This window comes from Rhinopithecus roxellana, chromosome 2, assembly GCF_007565055.1.
Source record: "Rhinopithecus roxellana isolate Shanxi Qingling chromosome 2, ASM756505v1, whole genome shotgun sequence".
NCBI classification, from domain to species: domain Eukaryota; kingdom Metazoa; phylum Chordata; class Mammalia; order Primates; family Cercopithecidae; genus Rhinopithecus; species Rhinopithecus roxellana.
In genome coordinates this window covers 77381390-77405435 of record NC_044550.1, presented here as the reverse complement: position 1 = coordinate 77405435, position 24046 = coordinate 77381390, and the positions used below count along the sequence as shown (strand labels likewise).

The window sequence follows — 24046 nt, the reverse complement described above, 5'->3', positions numbered from 1 at the left end:
AAGGCAGGAAGTGGAAACTGCCAAGCTAGTTAAAGGTTATACCCCAAACTAGTACTCCATTGCTTTTGCTCTATATTACTGTAGTGAAAGCGGTCACAGGGTGAACCCGGATTCAAGAAGGTAGAGAAATTGACTTCTTCATGAGTGACTGGGAAGGTCAAAGTGCACAATACCATTTGACCTGGAGGTCATCTTTGGAGAAACAGTCTGCTGCACCCCCTTCCTCCTTTCTTGTGCTTCCCTTGTGGTACTAGGGTGGGAAAGAGCTGGGGGGGCAAAGGTTTTCTTCCGTGACAGCAGCCTGGTGGTTTCAATTTCTCTGGAAGACACTTGGATGTGGCAGACATCTAATGCTCTTGTAGGGGTAGTTTGTGGCTGCTTCTGAGCACCTGCTGTGGTGTCTCTGCTATCTATTCCCTGAAGGGATATCCATCCCCTGCTTGAATTCTTCCTCCCTACCTCTGCCTTTGCCACAGCCCCTTGGTGCTGGAATCTTCTGCCTGGCAGAAGATCTTCTTGCAGATGACCTGCAATATTCACTTGAGCCACAGCCAACTCATATGTCTTTGCCGCTTCAAGCTGCATGCCTGCAGGCTACTTCATATGCTCCTGCTCTCGGCTTAGTAGCGTCTCTTTCTTTCTCCTGCCTCTTTTCATCTGGTGGCATGAGAATTTTGGTAGGTCTAGCAGTTCCACAATTTTCAGGGTAAAAATGTTCTTCAGCCCCTGAATTAGTGACAAGAGGGGTTCATCCTAGAGCACCCAACTTTATTTCCTGGAGATCTTTCTCTCTTCCCTTGATGGAGGGAAAACACCCTCATCCCCATCCAGTTGGGGAAAGGTTTCACCAATGTGTATGACCTTGTGGGAATACGCCAACAAAATAGATTTTTATTACTGTCCATGGGACAGAGGAGGAGCTCCCAGACGCAGCTGTAAGTCAGCAGAATCCAAGGTCCAAATGTGGGTTATTTCAGAGAATAATTGAAATGTCTTATGGAATTTAAAATATATGTACAACAATAATGCATGTCAGCAATTACAAGAAAAGTTAAGAGAGAGGAAATGGAGTTAAATTGTACTAGACTTGTAGAACTACTGAGAAGTGAGAATGTAAGAATTGGTATTCGACTATTAAGTGGAGGATTCATGTTGAAATATCTAGATGAACCACTAAAATAAAGTAAAATAACATAACTATATCACTAATTGCATTAAGTGTGCCAAAAAAGAAATTTAAATATTTCCTGATTGGATATACGACAAAATTCAACTTGATGATTACTAAAAGAGATATATTTGAATTTTAAAGACAGAAATTTTGGAAGAAAAGGGATGGAAAAATATCCACAAACCCAAACCAAAATAAAGTTGATGTAGCTGTATTATGTTATCAAGCAAATGGGCCCATGGTCCAATGCATACAGAACCCAGTAACTTTAACAATGGCTTTTCAGAAAAGATGTTTTTCTTTCTTTTTTTTTTTTTTTTTTTTTTTTGCAAAACCAGCCAGCAAGAAGATAAGACTCAGACTCAAATCTGTGTCTCTTATTGGGTCTGGGCCAAGTTTTAAGGGATCATAGGACAAGAAAAAAGATTTAGGAACGTTGGCTTGGTAGGGTCTAATTGGAGGGCTTCTAATCTGGCCATTGATGGTAAGGTATGTTGAGGCAAATTTTAGCTCCAGATCTTCTGGGCCAACAGACCCCTCGCATCTGAAAGAGTTCCAGCATTCAGGTTCTGGTCATGTCCCAGGCTTCTTGATTCAGAGGGAGGATTCACTGGTTCTGGGTATGGTTGGAGGTCAAAGTTTTTGCTATTGCACTTGCCCAGGCTGTATGAATTGCAATTTTTGGCTCTGTTACACCTACAAGCTAACTGGACATTTTTCAACAAAGTAGGTCCAGTTTGGGCTGGTCTTGTGGTTATATTAATACCAGCAAAGTAGACTCTAAAACAAAGTGCAACATAAATGTTGAATATACATGGAAAAACCACTAGCAATCGAGAAAATGCAAGTTTAAAACATGAGTTACCAGTTCATGCTACTCTGTTCCTTCAATTGGGAAATCAGACACTTAGTGAGAATATGGAGCTTTGGGAATTCAAACTTCCCTTGGAGGAGTATACATTCAGTCATGTCTGTTATGAAAAATATGCCTTTCCTATGTCTTAGGAATTCCACTACTGGTAGGGTTGAAATTAGTATACAGCCTTATCAATGGTTTATGGCCAATATCTGTTCTTACTGATCAGCACCTATACCATACATGTGGCTAAATATTTTAAATAATGGCTCTACCACCAGATACATCCTAGGGAAGCTCTTGAACATGTTTACTAGTAGATATGTACCAGAATGTTCTTGATAGCATATCTTATAATCGTTACCAACAATAGAAGAGACAAACATGTTGTGGTATATTCAGTACACTGGAACATTTTACATCCGTAAAAATTAATAAACTACAGCTTGAGTCATCAATATAAATAAATCTCAAAAGCATAAATTGAGCTAAAAAAGCAAGTACAGAGTTTTATTTATTAATAAATAAATATACATTTATTAATGTATAAAGCCAAGTGTAAGTCAGCTTCCAAAAATAGTAAAACTATAAAGGAAAGCAATAAATGATTAAAACGAAATTCAGGATTCTGCTTATCTGGGGCCAGGGAGGAAGGAGAATTGGATCTGGAAAGGAAACAGGTAGAATATCTAAGGCTAAGGTAGTTCGTGATGGGTTCATGGATGTTCATTTTTATTATTATCCTTTAAACTGTCTTATATACTCTTTGTAATGTCTAATATATTTCACAATAAAACCTAATGCATACAGGAGCCACTCACAGGGAATTTAAAGGGCTTAGTACATAGTTTGATTTTATTATTGCAAAGTATACATGGGGGGAGTAATCTGAAATGTCCTTTATGTTTTTAGTTTCATCTTCTAGTAATTGCCTTAGATATTCTTTATTTGGAACCACATTGGGTACAAGTAAACTAATAACAAATTTAAAGTGACCAGCCAATGCTTTAACATTATAACTTTTGCACTTCTATTTACCCCCTGAGTGACTTACATACGTTCCCCAAGATAAACTGTAGTAGGCCATTCTTGCATTGCTATAAAGAAATATCTGAGACTGGGTAATTTATAAAGAAAAGAGGTTTAATTGGCTCCGGGTTCTGCAGGCCCTACAGACATGGTGCCGACATATGCTCGACTTCTAGGAAGGCCTCCAGGAGCTTTTACTCAAAGCAGAAGGCTAGGCTGCAGGCAGGCATGTCCCATGGCAAAAGCAGGAGTGAGAGAGAGTGGCAGGGAGGTGCCACACACTTAACCAGATCCCAAGAGAACTCACTATCATGAGGATAGCACCAAGCCATGAGGGATCATCTTTCCCCATGACTCAAATACCTCCTGCATTGGGGATTACAATTCAACATGAGATTTGGTGGGGACATATATTCAAACTATATCACGTACCATACCATTTCACACTCTATGCACTTACGGTGTTTTTTTCTGAGGTTGGAATGCCCTTCCCTTCTTTCTGCTGTAGGCAAGCTTCTGTACATCCAAGTTCTCAAGTCTCCCTTCTTCTCTGAAACCTTCTCCACCTCCCCTACTGCTCAGTTTTCCTTAAGAATTAATCATTCCTGCCTTCCTGTGCCTGTGGCACTTTGAGAATAATTCCATTTTAACAATATATTGTAATTAGTAAAGTTTTAAAATATGCACCATTCCCACATTCCTTGAAGCCTGATTGTCAGGAGTCAGATTTTATTCGTATCAATTTAATTTAGAGCAGGAGCCAGATTTTATTCATGTTTATTTACCTACCACATAGCACATGGCAAGTATGTAATGGAAGAATAGAAATCTCAGCATGCTTCTTGTTACTGGAGGTGTTTAGTGAATGAAGTGAGGTCAAGTCACGTTCATGGCTATGTTGTATAGGACCTGGTAGACCAAAGCAAGTAAGCACTCAGGGAACTATTTATAGTCTTTGAGCAGTGTTTCCAGAAGATTAATCAGGGATTGGAGGTGAGAGACCAATTAAGAGGCAATTATAATAGTACAGCTAAAGGCAATAAAGCTTGAACTATGGTAGTATCAATGATGACAAAGAGAAAACCATGAAAGTGGTCTGTCACAGTCCTTCTCAAATTTTAATGTGCGTAGCAGTCAACTGGGAATCTTATTAAAATGCACAATCTGGCTCAGTAGGTCTGGAGTGAGGCCTGAGATACTGCATTTCTAACAAGCTCATAGCTGATGCCGGGGACCTATGCCATCCAGCGTGATAGTCAGGTGGCTTTGAGGCACCTGAAATGCAGCTAGTGAGTGCAACTGAGAAACTGCATTTTTATTTTGTTTTAACTAGTTTGAGTCTACATTTAATAACTGAAATTGTGCAAAATATTTCTCCATTAAGCAAAACTGTACTGTTTTGGTAGGATTACATTTCACTATAATTATTAAAAGTTAGCATCTGAATTGAGATGTGCTGTGAGTGTAAAATACATGCAGGATTTAGAATATTTAGTACAAAAATGTAGAATAGCCCATTGTTTACTTTTATGTTGAGACATTTTGGATATATTGTATTAAATAAAATACATTGTTTAAAATTACTTTCACTTGTTTCATTTGTTTCTTTTCACTTTTTAAAATGTGACTACTAGAAAATTTTAAATTACAGATGTGGCTTGCATTTTATTTCTACTGGAACACAACGCCTTGGAGCCTTGCTGTGAGAAGCACAAATCAGTGGCACTTAGGATCTAGCCTGGAACCTATTTTTAACGTGCAGAAGTCACATTCACCCACTGCACACTTGAACTCGTGTTTGTTTTCACAGTTTCACTACAGAGATGCCCATTTGACTCAAAGCATCTCATTATTGCTTATTTCAGACCTTTGCAAAATAGTGTTATGACATTTCATCCTCGCTAAATACCTGAGTAAATATGCAAGTAATTTCAATATTTTAAATAGAATATTGATGAATGAATTACCAGGGAAAAATGTACAAGAAGCAGATCTAAGATTAGAGATTATGTCCTTTAACATTTGTTTATGGTTGTTGCTGTAAATACTGCTTCCTCTAGAGAAAACTTTCTTTTCGTGTTTACTAAATTGATCGCTAGGGACTGACCTACAATGTAGAATCCCACATAGGTTGCATCACCCATGATATATCAACTCAGAATACACAATCCATTTTACAAAGAGAACATTACCTGGGAAACCCTAATATCATGGGCTTAAACTACATCCCCCTCTAAGGTTTGCCAGCATCTTCAAATAGTATCTACAATATGAATGTTTAACGCTTGTCTGGATAGGTGCAGTTCCTTTGATTAAAGCATGATTCAGTTTAAGAATCACTAAAATTAGTTCTTATACTGACAAGTCCATTCATTTCGTTAATTTATTTATTCATTAAGCATATATTCGTATAAGAGCTATATGCAAGTCACTGCTTCAGATAGTTGGAATTTAGTAGTAAAAAGTTCTTGCCGTCCTCAAGCTTACATTCTAGAAATCTCTGGAGTGAAACATCAAAGCAGTCAATACATAATATGAAGTCAGGTGGTGATAAGTGATTTGAACAATGAGAACACATGGACACAGGGAGGGGAACATCACACACTCGGGCCTGTCGGGGGGTGGGTGGCTAGGGGGGGATAGCATTAGGAGAAATACCTAATGTAGATGACGGATTGATGGTTGCAGCACGTGTATACCTATGTAACATTCTGCACATGTACCCCAGAACTTAAGTATTTAAAAAAAAGAATAAGGGAAGGAGAGGGGTGTGCTATCTTACAAAGGATGGCAGGGTGGGCTTCCCTGAGGTGGTAAAAATGTCTTAGCAGAAAACTGAAGGAAATTAGGGACCTCCTGCCACAACAGGATATGTAATAAAACAACGAAAGGATATGGGAGAAGAGCATTCAGTGCTGAGAACACTGCAAAAGCCAAAGCCCTAAGGTGGGAGAGTGTTTGGTTCATGCGAGGAAGAGCAAGGAGGCCAGTGTGGGTGATGCTGGGCTCCCTGACAGTGAGGCAGGAAGGGTAGGAAATTAGACCAGGGAGGAACTCAAGGACTGATCACACAGGGCTTTGTGGGTCATGGTAAGGACTTTGGTTATTTTTTTAAAGTGTGATGAGAAATATTTTGGAGGGTTTGGAGCAGGGGAGAGGAATTATCCAATTTTTGCCACAGGCTATCCATTTGTGCACTCTGGTTCAGACAAAACAGATGAGTGAAAAAATGTTAAATGTTTCAACCCAAATGTATCACCATTGCTTTTTTTTTTTTTTTTTTTTTTTTTTTTTTTTTTTTTTTTTTTTGAGACAGAGTCTTGCCCTGTTGCTCAGGCTGGAGTGCAGTGATACAATCATGGCTCCACTGCGGCCTTGAACTCCTGAGCTCAAGCAGTCCTCTCACTTTGATCTCCCAAAGTGCTGAGTTTACAGATGTGAGCCATAACATCCACCCAACATACAGACTTTATTTCCTTTGAATACATACTCAACAGTGGGATTGCTGCATTATGCAGTTCTATTGTTAATTTTTTAAGGAGCCTCCATACTGTGTTCCATAATGGCTACACTAATTTATGTTCCTGCCAACAGTGTGCAAGAGTTTCTTTCTCTCCATATTCTCACCTTTTGTCTCTGATGATAGCCATTCTAACAGGTGTGAGGTGGTAACTCATTGTTTTAATTTGCATTTCGCTGATGATTTCTGGTATCAAGCACTTTTTTATATACATGGCCATTTGTTTGTCTTGTTTTGACAAATATCCATTCAAATCTTTTGCCAATGTTTTACTTTTTTTTTTGGTTTGTTATTGAGTGTTTGAGTTTCTTATATATTTTAGATATTAACCTCTTATCAGATGTATGGTTTGCAAACATTTTCTCCCACTGGACAAATTTGAACCCATAGATTGTCTCTTGGGTTGAAATATTTTCAATTCGTGTTATCTCTTCACTCTGTTAATTGTTTACTTTGCTGTGCATAAGCTTTTTTAACTTGATGTAATCCCTTTCATTTATTTTGTTTTTTGTTGTCTGTGATTTTGGAGTCATATCTGAAAAATCATTGCTCAGACCAAGGTCATGAAGCTTTTTCCTAATGTTTTCTTCTATTAATCTTACAGTTTCAGGCCTTACACTTAAGCCTTTCATCCATTTTTAGTTGATTTTGTATGTGGGTTAAAATAAAGATCTAACTTCATTCTTCTGCATGTGGATATCTAGTTTTCTCAACACACTTTTATTGAAGACACTGTTCTTTCCCTGTTGTGTGTTCTTGGCAACTTTGTCAAAGATCAAGTTACTGTAAATGCGTGAATTTATTTCTGGTTTCCCTATTTTGTTTTATTGGTCTATGTGTCTCTTATTATGCCAGTACCATGCTGTTTTGATTATCATAGCTTTGCAATGTATTTTAAAGTCAAGCAGTGTGATGTCTCCAGCTTTATCCTTTTCATTCAGGATTGTTTTGGCTTTTGGGGGTCTTTTGTGGTTTCATATGAATTGCAGGGTTTTTTTTTCTGTTTCTGTGAAAAATGTAATTGGAATTTTTAAAGGGATTGCATTGAATCTGTTGATTGTTTTGGTAGTATAGACATTTTAACAATATTCTTCTAATCCATGAATATGTGATATCTTTCCATTTATCTGTGTATTCAATTTTTTTCACCCAGATTATATAGTTTTCAGTGCACTGCTCTTTTGCCTCCTTGGTTAAATTTATTCCTAAGTATTTTATTGTTGCCATTGTAAATGGGGTGGTTTAATAGATTTCTTTCCTGGATAGCTTGTTGTTAGGGGATAGAAACTCTACTGTTGATTTTGTATCCTGAAACTTTAGTTTACATGCATCATCATTACATCTCTTCACAACAGCTCTCAGGCAAGGATTTTTATGTATGCATTTACACCAAAAGGAGCAGAGGCAAACAAAAATTAAGTAATTTTCCCCAGATAACACAAATATTAAGCATATTATACATGATTTGACATCAGAGCCATCAGAACTCTTAAAAGAATATTCTGTAATTTATTTAGCAAATTTCCTACTGTTGGGCACTTTGATCATTTCCAATTTTTAAAAATAATGCTAAATACTATGGCCTATGTTAAATATCCTTAGTCCAAATCTGTGTACATATTCCTCATAATTTTCTTCAGATAATCTCTTAGATGTATTTTTGGGGGGTTAATGGGATTACACTCTAATACAAATCTGATACATGCACACCACAGAAAATTTGGAAAAAAAAAAAGAAGCGCACAGAGTAATAAAGCAAAAAATCATTGATAACCCCACCTTCCACATATCACTATATTTAACATTTTGTTCTTTCTTTCCAGTCTTTTATATTTGTACCTATGCACGTATTTACACAGGCAGTACATACTATATGTATATCGTATTGTGTATATATATACATCTAATACATATATAGCACTATATATAACTATATTGAAATTTATATTTTACATTCTTATCTATTATAGAAAATTATGTGACACCATTGCTACATTTATAAATATATACATATATTTTCATTGCAGATAATCGATTAATTAATTGTAGAAACCATATTTTGGAGTTTAAAGAAAATATGCTACACTTAAGAAACAAAACTGAAAAAAATAGCCAAGAGATGATGAAAGTTTTGAATCGAATAAAGTATGAAATTACAAAGAGAGAAAATTTGTCAGGAAACTTAGGTTTGTGTTGATTTTGTTTTTGTATATTGTGATTTGTTTGTTTTGTTTTGTTTTTGGAAATGTAGATTCAATGTCTTATGATTTTAGGGCATCTTCTCTCTATAAACTTAACTAAATCAGTACTGGTTCTTTTATTGTGAGACATGCAAAAATCAGGTAAGAGATATCACTGACCTACTTTCTCTCATCTCGACTAGGAAGTAGTCTTCCTGTGCTTTCTGGCTCTGTGAATTGCACCACCATCCACGATCCATTCAATAGATGCAACCAGAAACCTGATGATCATCTCTGACCCCTCCCTCTGCCTCTTGCATACTTCCATGTCAGTAGTAAGCAATCCTGGTTGGGTCACCATTCTATATATCTCAAAAATTTGTCCACATTTTCTATCATCATTTCTGTTGCATTAGTCAGGCAACCTTCCTGCTTTATCTGAGTGACTAGTAACATACAGCTAATTTTTCTCATATAAACCTTCAGTGGCTTTCCATTTCTCCAGGACAAAAATTTCTGCCTTGTGCATCCCCTTTGTACTCCAGTCCTCCCCCTACTCTTAATCCCTGGCAACCACTGATTAGATCTCTGTTCTTATTGCTTTGCCTTTTCCAGAAGCCATACAAATGCAATCAAACAATGTGTAACCCTTTGAAACTTGCTTCTATCACTTAGCATAGAATTTACCCAAATTGTCGTGTGACCAATTGTTCTGTTTTTAGTGCTGAGTAGCATTTCATTGTATCTATGTTCAATGGACATATTGTTTATCCTCTCACCAATTGAAAGGCATTTGGGTTGTTTTCAGGTTTGGGCAATTACAAATAGATGTTCCTATAAGCATTCATGACATGTGTTTGGTATGAAGATAAGTTTTAATTTTTTTAGAATTAATATGTAGAAGTAGGATTGATAGGGCATAGGTAAGTATACGTTTAACTTTATAAGAAACTGCCATACTGTTTTCCAGAGTGGCTGTACCATTTTTCACTCCCTCCAGCAATGTATGAGAGTTTTAGTCACTCCAGTTTATTATAGCCATTTTTTAAAATAGGCTCTTGCTCTGTTGCCCAAGCTGGAGGGCAATGGTGCAATCATGGCTCACTGCAGCCTCCACCTCCTGGGCCCAAGCAATCCTCCTATCTCAGTCTCCCAAGTAGACTACAGTCATGTGCTGCCACACCTGGCTAATTTTATTTTTTGTAGAGATGGGGTCTCTCTATGTTGCCCAGGCTGATCTTGGACTCCTGGCCTCAAGCAAGCCTCCCACCTCAGCCTTCCAAAGTGCTGAATTACGGGACCATGCCTGTCATATTATAGCCATTCTAATGTCATGATATCTCATGGCTTTATGTTGCATTTCCCAGAAACTAATGATGTTGAACAGTTTTACTATTTGCCATCCAGATGTCTTCTTTGGTGAAATGTCCGTTCAAACGGGGAATGCAATGGCACAATCATGGCTTACTGCAGCCTTCACCTCTGAGCTCAAGAGATCCTCCCACCTCAGCTTCCTGAGCAGCTGGGACTCCAGGCGCATGCCACTATGCCCCACTGTGTGTGCGCGTGTGTGTGTGTGTGTGTGTGTATGTGTTTAGAGATGGGGGTTTTGCTGTGTTGCTCATGCCGTTCTCAAACTCCTGTTTTTCCAGTTTCTTTAATTGGGTGATTTTGTTTTCTCACTGAGTTGTAAGAGAGTGCTACACATTATCCTGGATACATTTCAGATGGATATGTGACTTGGAAATACTTTCTTCCAGTTGGTGACACTCTTTCATTCTCTTTATGATGCTTTCAGGAGCAAGCATTTTTAATTTTTTGATGAAGTCTAATTTGTGAATTTTTCTTTTATGTGTTTTGTTTTTTTGTATTGTTATATTGTATCTAAGATCTCTTTACCTATCTCAGGGTCATGAAGGTTTGCTTTTTTGTTTTTCTTTTTTAAAAATTTGTAGGTTTATATTTTACATTTATGTCTATGAACATTTTTAAGTTAATTTTTATAAACAGCATGAAAAACAAGTCAATATTCAGTCTTTTCCACATAGATGTCCAAGTGTTCAAATACCTTTATCAACTGTCTTTTCTGCATTCAGTTACCTTTGCAACTTTGTCTTAAGTCAGTCAACCATATTTTTGCGAACTTACCTCTGTATTCTATGGTCTGTTCCATTGTTTATATATCTATTTTTTATATGACACTGTTTTTACTACATTGTTATTTATTATGAATTAAAATTGGGCAATGTGCGTCCTCTAACATTTTCTTTTTCAAAATTGTAGAGGCAAATTCTAATGAAGGTTACAAATACAGTCATTAAATTTTAGGGACTACAAAGTAAAGCTATAAAGATACAAATTTAATAAAGTGATATTAATCAAAGTAGAAGAGTAAACTAATTACAGCGTGTTTCAGTTATACTTTTTTCATTTGGAACTGACAGTTCTATTGTCCTCCGTGTATCTTATAATTCTAGGCTTAAATTAAATATTACTTTATAAATAAATATGAATCAATAATAGTTGAACTATATTTTTGGCATTATTATTTTGATAATTTACATTTTAGAGTATTTCTTTTATATATTGAACGCTAAATGAATCTGTGAGTTTGTTAACACCCCTTTAAAAAAATTATTCCAGAGGGAGAAAAATCCCTGTAACTCAGAAGCATTATTTTTTTTCTTTCAGTTGCACAGAAAGCAGACATATTAAATAAAAATGAAACAGTTTCTAATACATTTGAAGACTTAAAGTTCTTTTTTCCTCATGTAAGGAAAGAAGGCAGAATTTATCCTGATGTAATCATTGGCAAAGGGAAAACTGGTGGTAAGAAAACTTAGAATTGGAAAATTAAATACAGGTATTTTGATCTTTGGGGACATACTTTTAAGTTTTAAAATGTAATCCATTAATATCTTAGATTGATATGCAGACTATCAGCCTATCTGGCATTAATTTGGATTACTGGAAGTCAGTATATTGTCTGGCAGAATATAATAGTTTCATAAACATTTGGTGACCTGAATTCAAATTTAGCGTAATGCAAATGCTTTGAAAATAAGAAATATAAGTCAAATATAATTAAGCATATGCCAAATGTTTGGCAAATCTTTTCTCCTTGGTTTTGGTAAATCTATGCTTACCTGTTTATTTTCCTATTTCCCAGTCTTTCTGGAGACCAAGGTCAGTAATAGCTTTATAGAACAGGTGATGCTTGAGGTAAGCCTTGACACATAAGTTCAGGTTCACCAGGTATACAAGACAAGAAGCTTTGGAGTTTGAAGCAGGAATATTAAGCTAAGTCTCAGGATACCTGCCATTCCTACAAACCTCACTCCTTCCAGTGAGTGAGTCGCTCTAGGCCAGGCCCATTGGCTCCGTGTTTTAACACACAGTTTCGTTGGAACATAGTTACGCTTATCCATTTACTTGTCTATGTCTGCTTTTGTGCTCCAATGGCAGAGTTGAGTAGTTGCAACAGAGATGGTATAACCCAACAGCCAAAAATGCTTACTATCTGCCCCTTTATTTAAAAAAAAAAAAAAAAAAAAAAAAAAAAAAAGTTTGCTCATCTCTGCTCTAGACAGTTCCGTAGGAATAAGTAATGTTGTTTTGTATCATATGCCTCTGATGACATTGTTTATCTACTGCATTCTGTGTTCCACTTACTGAGTTCTATGTTTTCTTACATTATCTCATTCAATCTTCACAATCCAATGCAATAGGGCCTATTATTGTCATCTCTTTTTTACACCTGAAAAAGCTGAGGCTTAGAGAAATTAAGAAACTTCTTGAGTTCATACTTGTAAAACTTTTTACCTGTATATACAAATACATGCATACGTGTGTGTGAATGTATGAGAAAGTACAAAGGCTACAGTTTGTAGGATGACGAAAAGTTGAAAGACACAAGCAAGAAGAACAATGCATAGAAATGATAAGATATTAGATACCAAGAATAAGCATAGCCTTGCACAAGCATCATCAAATGTAAGTGGAAGCCCATGGCACAGAGTGAAAGGAAGGAGGGAACGACATGGTGGTGTTTGGGAGAAGCAATAGACCTTCTTGTATAGGGAGATGGAGGGTTGAGGTGACCCAGTTATCAGAGCTGTGTTAAATCCAGAAAAATTTTCTAATTCCCCAACTATTTCCTGATCTTCCATCATGATGTATATATTTATCCTTGTTTTGAGGAACTTTTGGTGGCTTTTCTCAATTACCAGAAGCAATTTAAGGAAGATTCTGTTACAGGTAACTAAAAAATCCTAACACATGAAACATATGTAAGAGGATTGAAGCCTGTGGCAAGGCCTACTAGGGAATCCATCATCAGTCTTGTTTATTCTGTATTCTGAATAGATCTCAGATAATTTCTGCTTTCTGAAGCCCCTCTATAACTATTTTTCATTGAGCCCGTCCGTCATTTTTTGCCTGGTTTATGGAAACATATTTGTAATTTCTCTCATGATTTTAGTATCACCAAAGTCAATCCATTGTTCATACTTTCCTCGAAGGTATGTTAGTAAAATTCACCACCGATCATACTTGACTCTTGCTTAAAATCCTTCAGTACCTCAGTGCACATGAGGTGAAGTTAGCCCCTTGGCAGGGTATATGGACAAAAGACTATATCTTTCAAGTCTCAGTCTCTGCCATGCCTCTCCTTTCTAGAAACCACAAACCACTTGCAGTTCTCACAGATAGGCCAAGCTCTTTGAGAACAGATAGGGCAAGCTTCATATATTCTGCATGTGCTAACCACTGCCTATAATGAACATACCTCCTCTGGCAAACCGTAACTGATTTGTAACGTGACTCCCTTATCCAACATGACTTTTAGCTTAAATGACAACTTATCCGTGAATTCTTCCGTCTCTCCTCATTTAATAAGCTTCTACTCTGTTCTGGGCACTTCTTAGGCCCTGGGATATGGGGTAAATAAGACATAGATCCCACTTTCATAGAGACAAATGATACGGTAATTACAATATAAAGCGACTAGTGCTATGATAAGGGAAATACTAGGGTGGAGCCAAAATCCTATGCTATGCTTTCTGGAAGAAGTGTCATATAAGCGACATGAAGGGTAAAGGAATTGGAATAGAATAAGTAAGAAAGTGGTGGGCGGTGGACAGCGGAAAGTAGAGGGTGGTCATCCAGACAGAGGAAAAGAAATGTGCAAAAGTCAGATGGCAAGAAGGCCTAGAAAGGATGTGTGTCTTGCATGCACAATTGGGGCTGGAGGGTATTAGTAGCAAGACCATGGACACAGGTCAGATAATAAAGGGGCTTGCCCACTTATTGTTTGTTAATTTTCAACTTATTATCATTACCACGTGGCAGTCTTTATGCTAGTGCTGGATTTATAATGTAAGCACACATGAAGGTGTCTCTGCTGTCACCAAGTTGACATTCTAGATGGGAATGAGTAACAACCAAAGGGGTGATCAGTACTATGAAAGATAAGGTAAGAAGCATAACTGGTGAAAGGATTAAGTGACAATTGTGACCAAATGACTAATATTTAGTTGAATCCTGAGAAATAAGTAGAATTATCAAAGGAAACTAGACGAAGAAGAGTATTCTAGGCAAAAAGAAAGGCGTGTGCAAAAGCTTCGAAGTGAGAGTGGAATTTGGTCAATTTGAAAAGTGTGGGTAGTTGAAAAAAAGGGATAGATCAGGACCAGGTCACTAAGAGCCTTTTAAACTCTTGTAAATGCATTGTAAGGCATAGGAAGCCATTCCAGGAATTGCCTTTATACTGTAGCTTACAGCTTGAAACTTGATTCCTGCTTCAACCTATCCATAAAAATCAATTCCAGGTGGATTGCAGCTCTAAATATGAAAGGCAAACAATAAATGATTAGAAAATCACTCAGGAGAATGTCTTTATGACCTGAAGATGAGCAAAGATTTCTCAATAAGACCCAGAAAACCCAAACAATAAAGAAAATGGATGACAAATTACACTACATAAAAATTAAGAATTTCTCTTCATCAAGGGGCAAAACAAAGAAAAGGGAACCAAGAGTAGGAGATAATATTTAATAATAACACATATAACTGACAAAGGGCTCATATTCAGAATCTATAAAGAGCATCAATACAATCAACAAGAAAAATGCAGACAACTCATTAGAGAAATGGGCAAGAGCTTAAACAAGGATTTTACAAAAGAGAATATCCAAAAGCCAATAAGTGGCCCTGCACGGTGGCACATGCCAGTAATCCCAGCACTTTGGGAGGCCAAGGTGGGCAGATGACTTGAGGTCAGGAGTTTGAGACCAGCCTGGTCAACATGGTGAAACTCTGTCTCTACTAAAACTACAAAAGTTAGTCGGGCATGGTGGTGCACGCCTGTAATCCTAGCTACTCAAGAGACTGAGGCAGGAGAACAGCTTGAACCCGGGAGGTGGAGGTTACAGTGAGCTGAGATTGCGCCACTGCACCCCAGCCTGGGAGACAGAGTGAGACTCCATCTCAAAGAAAAAAAAAAGCCAATAAACATGTGAAAATATGTTCAAACTCAGTGGCAATCAGGGAAACACTGATTCCTGCTGTTCCTTCCAAAGTGCCATGGTTTTTCTTAAATAAATACTTCTCAGTTTATCAGGGCACTGAAATGACAGTTTTGACTTTTTTTTTTTTTTCAGTTTTATTACCGCTTTCTAGAAAGAGGATTTTCTGAGCTTCTCACTTAGCCATTCTGGAAGTCCTTATCCCTATCTTAAAGGTGGGGACATGAGGCTGGAGGGGTTGTATATCTTGCCTAAGCCCCTACGGCCAGGTACTGGTATAGTTAGGATTGGTAACCTCAATCTTAGCTTCACCCGTACATCCAAGATGTGTACATCTTGGAGCTCTAGTGCTCCAGCTATTCTTGGGCAACAAAAGTTACTTAGAGGTGTGGATTCATTCCATCAAATCATTTAGAAATTACTTCATACATTTTTTTCACGGATGAAAATATTTCATAGTAATTTTTTCCTGTTTTGGGTCCCAGTGCCTTGTTAGGAAAAGAAGAGAGAATCTGCTAATATGTGACATTTTATACCCAGTTAGATGAAGCTATAGTAAGTGGAAAGTGGTTAGTTTTATTTTCGCTACACCAAAATCTTTTAATATGAGAACGTCTTGGAGTCTATTTAGTGCTTTTACTAACAATCTACTGCAAATTTCCTCAAAAAGAAAATGAAATATGGCATAAAAATTAACACAGTTTGGATTATTTTTGTAATACAGTTTCAAACACTCATTTTATTACCATAAGACTAACCCAAACATACGAATAAGCATAGAATGAATGCTAAACTGTGTTTTTCTCTGTGGTATGGAATGATGATTTCATACTCCTATGTCCACAGTTTCTTTTGCGCTGGGCATTTCCACTGTTAATAGAGGAAATTATAGTTACCTGAAACAGACACTGACCTCTGTTGTCTCCAGGATGACGCTCTCCGAAGAGAAGGATTCTGTAGTGATTGTCTCAGTCGCAGATGTATGTATACAAAATAAGGAGCTCTCCTTACTCTCACCCCATAGTCTCCAAATTCCCTTCCTCAATGGTAATAATCATTGTACCATGTTGAAAACTGTTTTCTTAATTTTAAAAAGCAACCCATAGGTGCCTTTTTTGGATCCCAGACAATATACTTAATACTTCTTCAATACTGCTGAGAAGGAATTAAACATGTAAATCTAAAAGGAAAACATAATGGCTTCATGTGGGAAATATAAGATTGCTAAATTTGAATTGCATTTAATATAGAATCCCTGCCTACTATGTGACTCAGAAGTTATATTTACAAACAAAATTAAAATTATTAAAATTGATGCTAGTAATAAAATGTGCCCAGTCCAATAAGAGGTGCATATATGAATCAAGAGATAATTTGTATTAAGTAACAACAGCTATGATTAGAGACTTTCTAATGCTTGAGAGATTGTAGATGATTTTTATAGACATTTATAACCTGTGTTACATCCCTGTGAAGTAAGTATTACTGTCCTGATTTTAGGGGTAATGGACCTGGAGCTTAAAGAAGGTAAGTAACTTGCCCAGTAATTAATAGAGTAGATTCAAGCCTAGGTCTCTTTAATGGCTCCAGAGATTTCCACTTTGTTCCTAACACCATTTAAAACTATAAAGTACTGTGTGAATATTAGCACCATAAGACTTTTTGGAGAGAAATTTGACAATCTGTGTTAAATTTAAATGTATATATACTTTATCTCAGAAATTCAAATTCTGGGAACTTATCCTAAGGAAATAATCAGGCAAGTGTATCAAAACAGGAAAATGGTTGGGATTCATGCCTGTAATCCCAGCACTTTGGGGTGCTGAGGCAGGAAGATCACTTGAGCTCAGGAGTCTGAAATCAGCCTGGGCAACATAGTGAGATCCACATCTCTACTGAAAAAAATATTAATAACTAGATGTGGTGGTGTGCAACTGTAGTCCCAGCTACTTGGGAGGTTGCAGCAGGAGAATCATTTGAGCCCAGGAGATAGAGCCTGTAGTCAGCCGTGATTGCACCACTGCACTCCAGCCTGGGCTACAGAGCGAGACATTGTCTCAAAAAACAAACAAAAACCCAGTAAAAATATGGCAGTATAGTATGGAAGTTGAGAGCAGACTCTGGATTTAGATGACCAAGGTTAAAATGCCAGCTTCTCTACTACCCAACCAGTGAACTCGAGCAACTTACTTCTCTATGCCTCACTTTCCTTTATCCCTAAAATTGTGATAATCATATTGCTTATGTCATAGGGTTGTTGGGGGAAGAAATTAGCTAATATATTGAAAGTACTTAGAATGATGTGTGGCACAGAATAAGTGCTCAATATATAATTATTTCAAGGATTTTCAGTGCACCATTGTGTTATGAAAGCATAATATTAGAAACAACCAAAATATCTACCCATAAGAGGCTGATAAAATACCTTGTTATATATCTCTACAATGTAATACTCTGTAGGCATTGAAAGAAGAATGAATATCTATACTCACTGATATAAAGTGATGTTCATGTCCTATTGTTAAGTGAAGAAAAGCTGTAAAGCATCATGTTTAACGTAATGCTATCTATATAAAATAGGAATGAAGGAAGGAAGGAAAAGATGGAGGGTGGGGAAAAATATACAGAAACAAACATACGAAGAAAACAGAAAATGAGCAAACTTTGGAATAATGTAAATGTATCATTAATATAAATAATGGTTATCTCTAAATGCTGGGATTAAGAGGAATCTTTGTTGTCTTCTCTTTATTCTTTTTGCTATTGCTTGAATTTTCTATAATAAAGATGTCTTTGAATGCAGAAAAACTCTAAACAAAACAAGCAATAGAAGAACTATTAGAAAAATAGAAATGAAAGATTCAAGTCATTGCATCCAGGTTTAATTTATTAATATTAAAAGAAAGCATGCACATAATCTCCAAAATGTTTCATCCTATTTCCTTATTTTATATATTAGAATCTTTATTTCTTTGCTGTTAGCACAACACATGTCTGTCTAAAATGTTTAGATTTGTAATAAAACATTGGAGGAAGATTTTTAAATGGAATATAAAATGCTTACAAAATATGACTTTGATGCTGTGTTTAAAATATAATATGTTTCAGTGTGTGACAAATAGCCAGTGATTCAATTTATGGTTAAGAGCCTCCAGTACTATAATAGATTTATCTACATCGTGTCTGATATTTTTAAACAAGAAACTTGAGTACATACATCCAGAGTTGCCTTTCAGAGTACTCGGATTCAACAATAGAACTGTCATTGTTGAAAATATTTTCAAAATTTTGTATTGGAAATGCTTATGGGCCCTGAGGCTACATCTTGTAAATGCCATGTTACTTTTTAAAAAATTATCCCAAGAGGGTAAACCATCAAAAGCTTTTTGCAGGAGTCTGTCATCTAATCTAGCACACTGTTCAATGAAGAGCAGGCCCACAAAGTTTATTGTCATGAAGGTAAATGGGAATCAAGCTGAGTAATACTGTCTGGAGAAATATGATGTAATTTTGAAGTAAGCTTATTGTCATTTAATACTGAGGAAATGAAGAGTAGTTTTCAAAAAGAGTAGTTCTTTGAAATAAGCGATTCATAGACGACCATTTTTAGACCAAAACATCTTTAGATATATAATATTTTATGTAATCTTATATATCTAAAGGGTATATAATTTTAAGGGTAAGTTTTTAAGGGTAAATTTTGGATTGTAATATTTCACATTGTGGCAAAGGGAAAAGAATGAAATATTTCCTGTGTTCAAGTCAAATTTTTTGAGAAGATGGATATTTTTAAATCTTTTAATAGAAAGTAAAAACACTAAAATTATTAGTATGTAATAACATTTCACACACAAATTAGATTTATATGTAGCAAAAAAAGTTATATTAATAGAACTATGAGACATGCTTAGTATCAGTAAAATATTGTTTCTCATTTTTAGAGTAACGAAGATTATTTACATTCTGTTGTTAAAATGATTACAAGAAAGTAAGTACTGTCTGATATATTTTTAAATTAGCCACTTTCATTTTTCTGTCTTTTTTTCTGTCCAATTGTATAATTATTTTCTTAGTGATCATATTCCTTTTAATGAGTATAGCTGTGCAGAAAGAACCTGTAGTCCTTTCTAAGCTGTAATGAAGTATGGCTTAATGGTTTTCCCCAATTTTGTTGGATATCTACCAATTAGAATTTATATTTTTCATGTTATACTGTTTATCCTGTATGATAACCATTGGTATGAGAGAAGCCTATTGAGTTATTTTTAAAACACTCCTGTATCCTTTACTGTATGAAGTTACTTCACCACTTCTGCTTATAATCTTCAGCTGTAAGCAGCCGAAACACATATGGATTAACCAATATGAAACTCTTTATCAAGCAAGATGCTGTGGAATGGACCCTGCCTCCCAAATCCTATGTTCAAATGGGTGATACAACCTGAAAAAGAAGTGAAAAGAAAGGAGAGAGAGAGAGGGAAGGAAGGAAGGAAGGAAAGAAGGAAGGAAGGAAGGAAAGAAGGAAGGAAGGAAGGAAGGAAGGAAGGAAGGAAGGAAGGAAGGAAGGAAGGAAGGAAGGAAGGAAGGAAGGAAGGGGAGAGAAAGGAAAGGAAAAGGAGGGCCAGGCATGGTGATTCACACCTGTAAGGCCAGCACTTTGAGAGGCCGAGGTGGGTGGATTGCTTGAGCCCAGGAGTTTGAGATCAGCCTGGGACACATGGCCAAACCCCGTCTCTACTAAAACAAATAGCCCCCAAAATTAGCCGAGCCCTGTGGTGTGCACCTGTAGTCCCAGCTACTAGAGAGGCTGAGGTGGAAGGATTGCCAGTGCCTGGGAGATGGAGGCTTCGGTGGGCCAAGATCATGCCACTACACTCCTGCCTGAGTGACAGAGTGAGACCCTGTCTCAAAAAAAAAATTATAAAATAAAGAAAAGAAGGAAGAGGCTAGCATTGTCCCAGTGGTAATGGGGAATAAATATGACAACATGTAGAGGAAGAAGTATTTAACTCTACCTGCAAATATCAAGAAGGACTTTTCTGAGAAGGTAATAACTGAGCAGAGCCTGAAGGAATAAGTAGACATTCTTCAGGCAGACAAGGGAAAAAGGTCATGCCCGATAAATAGAATTGCTGGGGAAGACAGAGAGACCAAAGAAGGAGCATGCTAGACTTTTGAACATGAAAGTCTACTTTGGAAGTGGGTATTTGGAGTTAAGGCGGAAGGACTGGTGGGAGATAAGGCAGGGGCTGATGACGTCACGAAGGGCCTATGCACCATGGTAAGGAATATGCATTCTGTGCTATAGACCAGGGCTGCAAATGTGGCCTTCAGGCTGAATCTGGCTGACAGGCACGGGTTTCGTTTAGCCAGTAAAGTGTTTTGCTTGTTTTATTTTTCCTTCCAAATAGCTCTAGTGGCCGAGGCAGTTGGTTGTTCTAGTCAAAACGATTCCAGCTAATAAGTGTAGAATGAATGGAATTGGAGAATCACCGTTTTGAAGCGCGGCATTAAGTCAGAGGGTGGGGGGAACTTTACGAGGAAGTTATGCCTCTCAGTGTCCGCACAGGAAAGCTCCTGGTCGTTCAACTAGAGGAAACAGGGAATTTTACACAAACAATTGGTCAAAACAAGTTTCAGAGGACTGAGAGCGCAGAAGGGAGGAGAAAGAGCACAGCACAGAGCAGCGTGAAGGAGAGGGCGTTAAACCCCGGGATCGGAGCCTCTGGAGGTCGGCCTCCTTAGCAGCTGGAACCTCCGCCGCTGCGGGAGCTGAAAGAGGAGGAGCGTCCTCGGCTTCTACTGCCTTCCAGTCTCTTGTCACTTACTGCTTCCCGCAGGCAGAGGCCAACCGGTACCCCACTAGCAAGGGCGCCCCGCAGGTCAGGACGCACTGCAGAGCAGAGGGGTGCGATGTGCAGTGTGACCTGAGAATAGCCAGGGTTCAGGGACCTCACCCTCACCTCCAGCAGCTCCGGGTCGCTGAAAGTCTGGCGACGAAAATGATGCCAAGAAAGAACTATTGAAAGTTATTCTCCCGACTTAAGCAAAACAACAAAACAAAACAAAAAACCCTGAATGCAATCAAGCCTTAGGAGCTGAATTCCAGTTTATGGGATATACAGCATTAAAGGAAGCCATCTGGGGCAAAACAATCAAGATGTGGGACCTTCTGTAGAAAACTGATCCAGATTTTTTAAAAAGTGGAATGGGGATGGGGGAAGAAAGAAAAATGAAGGTTACCGGTCTAGATAATAAATTTTAAAAAGAAATAGGGATAATCAATTACAATGAGCGACCTTGTTTGGGTACTTGTTTGAGCGCCTACTCCCCCAAAATAGGCACTGTTTAGACAACTGGGGACATTCGAAAATTGACTGAGTATTATGTGATGTTAAATAATCATTTATAGTTTTGCAAAGTGTGAATAATGGCATGGTGGTTATCTAAATAAATGTCCTTTTTAATATTCACACTGAAGAATGTAAGGGCGAAATGATATTCAGCACTTGTTTTAAAATAAGCAAAAAAGGGGCAGCTGCATAGATGAAACAAACGTGGCAGAAAATTAATGCTTATTGAAGGAAACTGATATGGGGTTCATTATATTTCTATTTTTGTGGATGTTTGGTAGTTTTTATAATACATATTTAAAGAATTGAATGTAGACTATTCTCAGTAAGTTCAACTGATAGGAAGAAACGTCAAAGCACACTGTCTTGAGGGAGACAAATACTGTTTGTAAGGTTTTGAGGTGGAAGCACCTGGAGTTTTTACTTGTGCTGTAGTAGAGAGAGGAGGGGCTGATGAAGTAAGGCAGGAGGGAACTGGAGACTCAGGCGGAGGGAGCTTTAGACAGGACTGAGACCAAAGAGGAGATGAGAGCAGGTGAAAGAGTAGAAAAATTAATTTATTGGGGAAAAGACAGTGTAATCACCTTAAAATTCATTTTTTAAAGATTTCTCTTTTCTCTGTGAAGGAGGTAAGTCCCTGTGTTGAGAAGGAGGGATTTGTTGACAGTGAAGGAACTTACGGTAGTGAAGGCTTGAAATAGGTGATTTATGTGAAGGGAGAGGGATTAAATAAAGACTAAATAAAACACCATACACATCTAGTATTTCCCCTGAAAGGCTCCCCAGGAAAAAAGTTACCTTGTACTTGAACCCTTAAAAATCTTCTCCTAGTCAAGGATGCCTTCTCGGTTATTTCGCTTTATTCTGAATAATAAACTACTATTTAGAGAGGACACATTACCCTGAAGTGGCCTCAATCTATGCTAGTTTGGTATTCTTATAGGAGACTCCTGACATAATCAATTAAAAAGAAGGCAAAGGTGTAAAACGATTCCTGGGTATATGACTACATCATTGTAAGCCTTTTGAAGATCACTCAAAAAAATTAGAGGATGGGGTTACTTGTAAAGATCTCCAATGAAAACATTACCTAATGTATGAGAATACTTCTGATTTGCTACAAAATTTTCAGAGACAATGTCACTGGTTTTAGAAATTGCTGTATTGTAGTTAGAATTGAAAATCAAGGATACTGGAAAACTATGTCAGGTGATTCAAAAAGTGATTCTAGTGGTGATAATTATATTGATAATACCAATGCAGAATAAACAGTTGGAATAAAATTATTTTTGTGAAAGTAGAATAAAGCAATAATTTAAAATTAACACGTTAGTGAATATTCAATTTAAAACATTATCTAAGATAATATAGACATATAACTTTTAAATTTACGTGTCTCAACTTTTGCCTATTTAATTTAGCTAAAAACCCTTTTCCTAGATCTTCTCATTAGGGTAATGAGAGATTGTTCTATGTTTGGATTAGTCCTAAATTGAAAATATAATTTTTAAAGGACCCATCTATGTTTGTATATAACCTTATATGAAACTGTATATAACTATATACTTTACATAAACCTATAGAGTTGTAAGATTTCTTCCCTTGTATGACTATGAGATAAAATCATTCATTTTCAATGGCAACAACCTAGTGTTATATTATTTTCTCCAGTCATTGGAAACTAGCAATTCCCGTATAATTAAGTCAAGGGATTTTGATGCTGTATATAAATAACCTAACAAGCTATAAAAGTTTTAGTGTCCTAGAAAGGTGTCAACACACAAAATTTCGAGTATCTTGCTTAAAACAGATTGAATAAAACCAAGACTGGAATCTTTCTCTCCATCATGACTGGGAAATTATATCATCAAAGTAGAAATTGTTGTATCTCTTGGTGCTTTTTGGACTTTGGATGGAATTTTCTAGAGATCAAAATTTGTGTATCTCTGTAATCTAAACTTTTTGATGATTGTGTATGCTGCAACTGGATGTTATTTCCCTTTACCTCTACTAAATTGCTGCACGAGATCTTGTAGTTTAAAGTTACACAAATTCATTTGAAAATTTAGATATCATGTTACTAACTTTTACCACAAAACAAACAACCAAACTCTCCATTCTTTTTTCCATACCAGTATTTTCTATTCCCCAAGGAACATATTAGAATTCATTTTTTAAAAATATTTTCATTTGATATATCATAAAATCAGAGGGCAACAGGTAAGACTTTCATCCCTTTCAGTCCTCCACTTACACTCTCACCAAAATAAATGACCAGAAACTTTTCCACTAATGTATAGATCCTGGAAAGAATTCCAGCATGTATTTTGAACAGTTCTTTCCCCCCAGAGTTTTTAAGTTGCTATTCCAGTTTTACAGATGAGGAAATTAAAGATCAGAAAAAATAAATCAC

General features: G+C 36.9%; 1 protein-coding gene across 1 annotated transcript in view; it reads left to right on the top strand.

Annotated features, from left to right (window-relative positions):
- Positions 1 to 24046, top strand: part of MGAT4D (MGAT4 family member D) — a 54746-nt gene that overhangs the window by 5768 nt on the left and 24932 nt on the right. Inside the window, exons 2-5 of the mRNA XM_030920575.1 lie at positions 8604 to 8762; positions 11448 to 11585; positions 16127 to 16260; positions 19222 to 19268. Coding sequence (XP_030776435.1) covers positions 8604 to 8762; positions 11448 to 11585; positions 16127 to 16260; positions 19222 to 19268 — 478 coding nt within the window. The remainder of the gene's footprint in view (positions 1 to 8603; positions 8763 to 11447; positions 11586 to 16126; positions 16261 to 19221; positions 19269 to 24046) is intronic.